At 47.5% G+C, this 10,000-nt stretch overlaps 1 protein-coding gene across 1 annotated transcript in view; it reads left to right on the top strand.

Moving 5' to 3' along the window:
- The window catches only part of ARHGEF11 (Rho guanine nucleotide exchange factor 11), an 82,563-nt gene that overhangs the window by 47,600 nt on the left and 24,963 nt on the right, over positions 1-10,000 (top strand). Inside the window, exons 10-16 of the mRNA XM_015571735.1 lie at positions 116-235; positions 1,841-1,886; positions 2,706-2,782; positions 4,397-4,534; positions 7,256-7,330; positions 7,546-7,647; positions 8,732-8,830. Coding sequence (XP_015427221.1) covers positions 116-235; positions 1,841-1,886; positions 2,706-2,782; positions 4,397-4,534; positions 7,256-7,330; positions 7,546-7,647; positions 8,732-8,830 — 657 coding nt within the window. The remainder of the gene's footprint in view (positions 1-115; positions 236-1,840; positions 1,887-2,705; positions 2,783-4,396; positions 4,535-7,255; positions 7,331-7,545; positions 7,648-8,731; positions 8,831-10,000) is intronic.

Below are 10,000 nucleotides of genomic sequence, written 5' to 3'. Positions count from 1 at the left end.
TTGTTTGGGAATAACAGCCTGTTCCTCTCACTGATGAGTTGTCCATTCTCTACTAACCAACCCATCTGCCTTTTCCCCTCCTCCCTGCCCTCCTCACCACCCCCTCCCCCGCCAGCATGTCTGTGAGATGTATAGCCGGAGCCCCACCAGCCTGCTGGAGGAGCAGATCGAAGCTGCCCGGCGGAGAGTCACTCAGTTGCAGCTGAAGATCCAGCAGGAGACGGGTGGCTCAGTGGTGAGTGATAGTAGGCAGAGCCCTAGGATGGGCACCCTGCAGGCGGTCTGGGAGGAAGTAGGAAGAAAGCTAGGCAGAAGCTCCCTGAGTCATGCCAGGACCCAAGGCTGAGCTAGGAAGTGTTTAGGATACAACCAGGAAACAAAGGTCGGCCTTTTTTTATTTAGAGCCAAAGCGGCTGAGCACTGTCCTGACCCTGGAGACAGAAAATAAAAAGCCTTCCAAGAGCTTATGGTTGCAACAGAAAGAAATGGCTTTAGTCTCCTAATTATCCATCTCCTTGTGGGTAATTTCCTCATCGTGACATATATATTCCTACACCGCCTTCACTCAGCATTCATCGGGTAACTTTTCCAACACTCATTTCCCAGGTCTCCTCAAAGAAATACAAGTACTTTTAAAAGTCAGCCTAAGAAAGGATTCCCAGTCAGTTGAGAGGTTCTTATAGCAGCAGCTAACCCTACTTTGTGGAAAATCCCAGAGAGGAGACTCCAGGTCCTTATCTGTTCTAGTAGGGAGTTTGCTATTAGTGGTGTCTTATCTCTTACAGGCCTTAATTATTTGGATACATAGGAAGTAACTTTCCAGAAACTTGAGGATCGCCAAGAGTAGTATTTGCCACGGCCAATAGAAATTATTTGAGGATTATCACTATCTCCTTTAGAACATCAGATCAAACAAGTCCGGGAAACAGGCTAATTAAATTTAAGCTGTTTTATTTTCTGAAGGACTTCTCAGTGTCACATGGTTGATAGGGGCTCAGGTTCTGGATTTAATACCATCTGGATTCACACCCCAGTTTCAGTGCTCACCAGTTTTGAGACTCTTGGACAAGTTACCTAATCCCTGGGAGTCTTGGTGGAGATCAGACAGGATCTGCCTGACGGGGTTGTTGTCGGAGTTAAAGCGTGTCCTCAGCACAGGGCCTGCGCATGTTGCTGCTGCCACTGCCTGTGTACCCGTGTGCCCTGTGAGGTGCGAGGCTGAAATGCTCCCTGTGGAATCTGAATGCAGCCTGGCTTTATAGCTCACTGCTGTGTAGCTTGGGCAAGTTACCTGAGATCGCTGGGCTTCTGTTTCCTCATTTATAACATGAGGTCAACGTCAGAATTGTTGAAAGACTACGTGAGAGAGAGAAAAGAGGGCTTTATAAACAGGGAAGCACTATGAATATAATTCTGTCTACATCGGCTGGTCAGCCAGCCTGAGGCCTGCACCTCAAAGATCTTTAGAGAGGGGCCTTTCATTTGTGCCTCAGTCATCTGCTTGAGTGTTTCGTACCACTTGAAGGAAGTTCTTTCTGTGTGTAGCCCAACTAAGGCAGTAGATGTCTTGAGGTCATGGTTACTTGAGATCAAGCAAATTTTTAGAATGTTTCTGATGGTAAAGTTCTCTTTCTGCCATTAGGGGTCACCATCCTCCTGAAACTACAAATAAAGCAATAGCTCGTGTAGCTGGGCATTTTTAAGACAATAAAGCAAAAGAGGCCACTAATTGTAAACAGATTGTATCTGCTGAGACTACGGGAAGGGTTGATTGGAGGAAGGAAATAGTAGGGAGAGAGGTTAATAGAATTTGCCCACCCTCTGGATCTTTCTTTTTTAGGACATAATTCCACTATACGGTGACATCAGCCAGAGATCATCAGAGGGTAAGTCCCCCCACCACTCTTTTTTCTCTGGCATGTCGCTAGTCCAGGTTTCTTATCCGTTGTCCCCTCTCCATGAGGCAGATTCAGGGAAAGAAAACATATAGTATCTGCCTCTGGGAAATAGCATCGTGAGAAAAAGCAGTACCAGAGCACAGGGAAATTGGGTACAATTCATTCAGTAGAAATGAACGCATAGCCAGGAGCACTGGGTAGATAAGTGCCAGGAAGAGAACTGGAATGATGATGGCCCAGATGCCACCTTGCCTACCAGCACCTGGCACTTCAGAGCTTAAGAAATACTGTTGCACCCAGGACGGTGTGACTCGGTGAGAGCATCTGCCCGTGCACCAAAGGTTCACAGGTTCGATTCCCAGTCAAGGGCACATACCTGGATTGCAGGTTTGATCCCATGTGTGGGATCAATGTTTCTCTCACATCAATGTTTCTCTCTGTCTTCCTTCTACTCTCCTTCCCTCCCTTCCACTCTGTTTAAAAATCAATGTAAAAAATATCCTCCGGTGAGGACTGACAAGTATGTGAAAGGACCAGCAAACAGGAACCAGAGAGAGTTGTGGCTGAGGTGACTGGGAGATAGAGCTATGGAGTGTTATTGCAGGAGGTGACATGGCCTGGGCACAGGTGTAGAGGTAGGTGAGAGCTAGTTGTAAAGTGTCTGACTGGAGGGATCATGAGATAAGAGACAAAGGGAAACGGAGAGAAAGGAAGGTGGCAGGTTCATGCGTCTGCCCTGTGCACAGGCTCCCGGTTAAGGTTCTTCCTTTCCCCAAACCACAGCTCCCGCTTATGTTTCCTTGTCAGGCCGACTTTCTCTGGATTCACAGGACGGGGACAGTGGCTTGGACTCTGGGACAGAACGCTTCCCTTCCCTCAGTGAGGTGAGTGCCAGCGGGGTGAGCCGTTGGAAACTGTAGGTTTAGTGTTCCTTCTCCGGTTGCCAAGGCCTCTGTCCTGTCGTCTGTGGGCCTCTTCAGTAGTTCCAGTTCTAAGGACTTCAGTCACTCTGCTCTGGGTCCCAAAAAAGGGATTTCAGGTGCATCCCAAATGAAAGATCATCAAATCTGGCTTCTACTTCACCACAGCTCTGTGCTATAAAGGGTACAGTGGAGCCTAGCCGATTTGGCTCAGTGGATAGAGCGCAAGCCCGCAGCCAGAAGGGTCCTCGGTTCAGTTCCAGTCAAGGGCGTGTACCTCGGTTGCAGGCTTGATCCCTGTGCAGGAGGCAACCAATGAATGTGTCACATCGATGTTTCTCTCTGTCTCTCCCCCTTCACTCTCTCTATCAGTGGAAATCCCTAGCTGGTTTGGCTCAGTGAATAGAGTGTCGGCCTATGGACTGAAGGGTCCCAGTTTCAATTCCAGTCAGGGGCACATGCCAGGGGTGTGGGCTTGATCTCCTGTAGGGGTCTTGCAGGAGGCAGCCAATCAATGATTCTCTCTCATCATGGATGTTTCCATCTCTCTCTCCCTCTCCCTTCTTCTCTGAAATCAATAAAAATATATTTTAAAAAATAAATATCAATGGAAAAATATCCTCAGGTGAGGATTAACAACAACAACAAAAAAAAGGTAGGGTGGAGAGAGAGGCATTTCATTATCTGTAGCAAGCCTTTGAGTGTAAGAGAACAGAGACAGAAATCTAAAGCTGGTGACTTGGCCCAAAACACATTTCTGCCTGGCTGCAAGTACTAGTAACTTGTCCTCGATTAATGCAGTGACCCCTGCCAGCAGAAGCAGTGTTGTCTCTCTCTGTGTCTCAGATCTTTCCGTTCTTCTTTCCTGGAGTGGTCAGAGTCGTTCACCCTTTGGCCTCCAAGGTTCCTCTTCCAGGTGTTCTCAGTTTGCATATGTAAACTGCAAATATAAACTTGCATATAAAAATACAAGTGAATGAAAGATGTAATAATGATGTTCGCAAAGTATATACTTAACCAGGTTAATTATGTGAACTGGTCATTTAAAACATGTTTAAAACCTCATTTTAAATAAGAGTTGGAATTTTCTTTCCTTGCTGCTCCTGTCCATTTGGGGGAAGATGATGCAAGTATGTGAAAGGACCAGCATACAGGAAAGACATGAAGAGGGGCCAGAGGGTCCTAAATGATCTACTTTATCTTGAGGGTTCGACATCTGGGAGGCATCATAGCTTAGTGCCGAGGGCTTGATTAATGCAGTGACCCCTTCTGTGGGATGAGACTGTCCAGGTGGAAGCCAGGGAACACCACATGAGTAGCTATCTGACCTTCTGCAAGTCTTATATCTGCTCCAAGTGTGAAAAGTGTCCTTGTGTGAAAAGTAGGAGGAATAATAGTGTCTCCCTCAGAGGACTGTTGTGAGAATTAAGTCAGGTACTATATAATCAAGGTTAACACAGTGCCAGGCACAGAATCAGTACTGAATTCATATTAGCTGATGAGTGTTACCACCAGGTGAGCTGAGGTCTGAGAGCTTTTGGATGAGTTTCCTTCTCACAGAATTCTCTGTTCCTTTAGTCATTGATAAATCGGAACTCAGTGCTGTCAGACCCTGGATTAGACAGTCCTCGAACCTCCCCTGTGATCATGGCCAGGGTGGCCCAGCACCATAGGTGGCAGGGCCCGGATGCACCAGCCGCCCCCACCAGCGACCAGGTGAGTGATTCACAGCCACCCTGCAATCTTCCTTTCCCTTTTCCCAAAACTGGTTTACCAGTACATAGTCTTAAATAATCAAACCAAACCTCTGTTTTGAGAGAGACATTTACCTAGAGAATAAATAGTAAAGAAAGAACATGGTGTCAGTGAGTGCAGGAAAGTAAAACTATCTCAGTTCTGTGTGAAGAGTCAGTGAATACATCTGAAGTGAAGTGATGTCTAAGGAGAGGATAGGTGATCTGTCAATGTCTGTATAAAACAGGAAATAGGTTTGTTTAGTGTTTCTCCAGAATAGTAATAGCACATTTCTCTTCCCAATTAACCTCTCCTCACCATTAGGGGCACTTCCCTGGAGCCTGAGCTCCTACAAAGCCTTGACCTAAAGCCACGGCTTTGAAGGGGAGAGCTGGGTTCCAGGGAGATTTCAGGAAGACAGGTTTCTGCTCAGTGCAAAAGGCTTTCTAGGAATTGGCTGTCTGACAATGGGATGGGCGGACTTCAGAGCCAGGGAATTGCTTGTTGTTCAGGCAGAAGGTAGGTCACTGCCTGTTAGAGACGCTGGAAAGAGAACTCTGAGTTTTGTAAAACAGTGTCTCTTAAAATTCATCTGCTACCACCATAATTTTTTCCATAGTCTCAAGCCAGTTGTATAATGTTACATAATATTTTTCCTTAAGCTAACTCACTTGTTTACACTTGAGTTTATTTTAAAGCAGTTCTGTCATTCCCTTACATTAAAACCAGTATCACACACTATTTAGTGCCTTAGTTATACCCGTAGGATAGAGTTTGGTTACTTCTAGCTCATGGAGGGAGAATGGTGGGAAAATGGGCCTACCTTGTATTAAAATGCCCAGTACACCAGCTTCTGTGCTGGATCCTTTAGGAAAAAATACCTCATTTAATTTTCCCCATCAGGAAAGGAAACAGGCATCAATATCTCCGTTTGTAAGTGAGACACGTGAGGCAAATAAAGGCTAAGGGACTGTTCAAGGACCAGGCTTGGTAATGGCAAGGACTTAGTTCTCCTGAGCCCCCGCCCAGGCTGCTCCTCTCCTGGCCACTCTCTGAGTGACCCCCTCCCTTGGTAGCACTGCAGGACCAAGTTAGGGTCCGAGGGAGGTCGGGTTCACATGCTGTTCTTAGGGAGGGTTTCTGGTTGGTGGCTCATAGGAGCAGTAATCAGTCTTGGAATCCATTTTTTCTTCCTCTGAACCCGTTCATCTTCTGAAAACTATTTAAGTTGCTATTTTTGAGTGATAAGAGCAAGTATAGTATAGTTTCAATTTCTTAATAATCTATGTTAGTAAGAGTCTGGAGAAACCTGTACTAACCATGAAACTGTCAGCAACAGGGCATGGGATCAAAGGGAATTTTCTGTTACATAATCCTGAACCGTTTGGTTATTTTATAATAAGCATATTCTGCTTCTGTAATCAGAAAAACTATATATTTGTAAAGATGTAAAGAAAAAAATCCTCCTCAAACAAGCAAAAACCTGGTGCTTTCAGGTTCTGAGAGCCAAGTAGAGGCATCTAGCACCTCTCCCCACCTCCCCCCAATCCCCGCCCCCGATCCTTTGAGATATACAAATATAGCACATCAGGCTTGACTCTGCAGCTTTGCACTTCCATTCAGTCTCTCTGGGCCTCACTTTCTCATTTATAAATGAGTTGCTAGACTCTGAGCTCTGAGGTGTCTTCCGGGTCTCTCACATTCGTGACTCAGTGATTCTGGGCTTAGAGTCTGTACATACCCAGGAGAACAAAGATGAATGAGGAGTAACAGGGAGGGACTGTCAGGAAAGCCCCCCTAGACAGTGATTAGGAAGTATCTGAGGCCTGGGAACAGGTGGGCCTGAGGAATCTAGATGGGCTCCAGAAGCTGAGCCCTTGTTGGGGAGTTGCTAGAAATGAGGTAGATTAAATTGAGAGAAAAATGTAATTGCTAGAAAAGCTTTGAACGTGCAAGGAACCTGTAGGAGAAAGCCTTGTTCATTGCAGCATCTGAACAGTGTATACAATATGAAATCTCGTCATACCTAATATTGATGGCATACCAGTTAGAGAGGTGATTAAGATTGGCATAAGAGGGAGAGAAAGAAAAGCCAATCGAAGAATTTGGGATTCTAGACAGGTAATGGACGTCTCTCATAGATCTTGAACAGGCAAAGGAAATAGTGTTGGGGAAACTGGGCTCCATCCCCTTTTGCTCAAGGAGGTAGACATGGACTGCTAGGCCCTCCTGACAGGTCAAGCTGCAGGTGCTGTCAGTAGACATAGTAACTGTCAAGTAGCAGTGTGGCAGCTGCTGGACTTGCAGGGGGTGTTCAGTGTGGAGGTGGCTGTTTAGGAGAACATCAAAGCCCACACCCAACAGGAGCTAGGTTCTTATTTTGTTGGCGGACACTCCCTCTCCAGTTCTTTCGCAAACAGGAAGAGAGCACATTCTCTCACTTCCATCTTCGTCTGTCCTGTGACCAGGCTCCTCTGAGTCGGCTCTGCCTCCCCTTCCCTCCCCAGATGCACTTGACTTCCTGCAAGTGGAAATCATGTTTTCTATTTTCTGAGATTTGGGGAAGGTAGTGAGATGGAAGCGTTTGCCAGACACATGTGGCTTTCCCTGTCAGCTCTGTGCTCTCACTAAACAGGCTCCATCAAGGGATTGGATCCCCTCTCCTCTAACCTCTCATCTCTACAACTCGGCTCTCTCCCCCAGGGTGTAGATCAAAGCCCGAAGCCTTTAATTATTGGCCCAGAAGAAGATTATGACCCAGGTTATTTCAACAACGAGGTAACGGTTTCCTGGTTTTCTCCTTTCATTATTCTTTGTCATACCGGCTGCTCTCGACTGGGGGCAGTTTGATTACACCATCTGGGAGGGAATGTGGAGGAGGGAGCCACCACTTAGAAACCCTGGGAGGCCGAGAACATGGGCACTAAGCTGGCACAGGCCCTGCTGCTACACCCTGCCACTGTGCCCCCAGCCAGTCTCCTTCTGCCTTCCAGAGCGACATCATATTCCAGGATCTTGAGAAACTTAAGTCACGGCCAGCTCACCTGGGGGTTTTTCTACGTTACATCTTCTCTCAGGCAGACCCCAGCCCACTGGTAAGTCAGGAGGGTCCGTCTTGACTGGGTGCCTGCTTGTGCTTCACCAGCAGAGCTGGTGTCTCAACAACATTCCTGAATGAAGATGACCTCTGGCCCTGCTCCATGGCACCATTGGGCATCTCAGAGCGTGGATAAAATATGAAAGGAGGTGAAACTTAAGTGGAAGGGAGGCTTCACTGCTAAGCACATCAACAGCATAGGGAGGAGCAGCAAGAGCAAGGCCAGGACGACTCGTTCTTGGTCAGCTTGGAAGGGATGGTCTTCTAGAGGTTTTTGAACAAAAGTGGATACAGACTGACAGGGGAGTTGAGAGTGGCCCTTGGAAATATACGGTGTTACTACAAGGTAGCCTGGCAGAGGGACAAGGCAATAGAGGGCCCTGGATCTGAAGGTGACAAGAAGGACTAGGAGTGACAGGCCAGAGTGCCCGGGGATAGCGCTCAGAGCCAGCAGCCTTGCCAGCTGCTTAAGAAGGAAGCGGAGTGAAGGAGCGAGCTTGGTGTCGGGCTCTGCAGAATGACCTTCTTGCCCAAGGCAAGGGCAGTGGTTTTCCTTCCTGTGGTCACCACTCTCAGAAGCCAGAGTCAATAGCCAATCCTCAGCAGATGTCATTGAGTACCTGTGTGTAAGTCCCAAGGTGGCGCCTCAACAACATTCCTGAATGAAGATGGAGCACATCCGTCCCAGCGAGAAAGCAGGGCCCTTAGGAAACGTCTGCCCGCAAGTGCAAGGGCAAAGCATCCGGTGGAGGAAGGGTACAGAGTCGAGGCAGTTGTGTTGACTATGGTGCATGCAGAGGCAGAGGGTTACCTTAGGCTCCTGAAACGCCCTAAGCTGGGGTTCCTCAACCTCCGCATTGCCTGACGTTCTGAGCTGTAGAATTGTCAGCTGTGTGGGGGCTATCATGTGAATTACAGGATATTTAGCCACTTCACTGGAATCTACCAACAAGACAGCAGTAGCACCTCTCAGGTGTCCCCAGGCATTGCTAATGGCCTCGTGGGGACAGAGTCCCTCCTGGTTGAGGACTTAACCCATCTTTTTTTTTTTCTCCTCTAACCCATCTTTTCCTCTCCTCTAGCTTTTTTACTTGTGTGCAGAAGTTTATCAGCAGACAAACTCCAAAGATTCCCGAAGCTTGGGAAAAGACATCTGGAATATTTTCCTAGAGAAAAATGCGGTATGACACTCATGGGTTGGATTACAATTTTATTACACTCTTTGGACCACTCAGAGACAAAGGAAAAACAGCAAAATATTCAGACCAAATGCAAACAGGTTCTTTTTTTTAAAAATATATATTTATTGATTTTTACAGAGAGAAAGAGAAAGGGATAGAGAGCTAGAAACATCAATGAGAGAGAAACATCGATCAGCTGCCTCCTGCACACTCCCCACTGGGGATGTGCCCACAACCAAGGTACATGCCCCCGACCGGAATCGAACCTGGGACCCTTCAGTCCCCAGGCCGACGCTCTATCCACTGAGCCAATCCGGTCAGGGCTGCAAACAGGTTCTTAAAGAGAAGTATGGGCTGAGAAGTTGAGACTCCCGGATTCTGTTCTAGCTCTGCCCTCTCAGGGCTGCTCTGCTCTGGAAACCTCTTTAGTTCCACATACACCACAATGGAAGACACATTCCCTCCTGGAATAGTTCCCTCAGCCCTTCCTGCCTCACTTATCCCTCATATTAAGAAATAGGCCCAGAGACAGCAGATGAGCCAGCCTGACTTGCTCTGACTGCCCCCAGTCAGAGTCCAGAGGGAGGACAGCCCAGAGCACGGGGGACAGGTGAGCACCGCATCTGGGCCTCGTTCCCAAGGGTGCTGCAGGGACCCGGCTGGCAGCTCCCATCTTAGACCTTCTGATCTGATTAAGCCAATTCCAACATGACTTTCTTCATCCGGCTGCTAGGACTAATGAGTGAAGAAATGAACTGTTTTTCCTCAAGATGTTCATTTTTGCCCCTTTGATGGATCTTGAATAAGGAGATTAGAGCTGCAGGTTGGTCCCTGTTGGTTGTTGTGGAACCACCCCAGCTGTCAGGTACTCAGAGCAAAAGCCAGAACATGCTCAGAGGACGACTGGGTAACATAAGACTGATTTCCCTGGGAGTGCAGGGAGGGCAGTCCATCCAACAGCCTAATAAAGGGTCTCCCTCGCTGCTGTGTTAGCACCAGTCACTTTGGAACATCCATTCCACGCACTCTGATGTCCTTGAAATAAGAGTGAGGAAACTGCATGTCCCACCCTCAGTATAGAACCGGCTTACTCTGTATTCTCAGATTCCATTTCTCCAAAAGCCCTAGTCTGGAATTCAGGTGTACAGGTTGGGGGATGGGGGGAGTGGA

This window comes from Myotis davidii, unplaced genomic scaffold (assembly GCF_000327345.1).
Source record: "Myotis davidii unplaced genomic scaffold, ASM32734v1 scaffold208, whole genome shotgun sequence".
NCBI lineage: Eukaryota > Metazoa > Chordata > Mammalia > Chiroptera > Vespertilionidae > Myotis > Myotis davidii.
The sequence above is the reverse complement of the archived record's forward strand: the minus strand, read 5'-3'. Positions and strand labels throughout refer to the sequence as shown.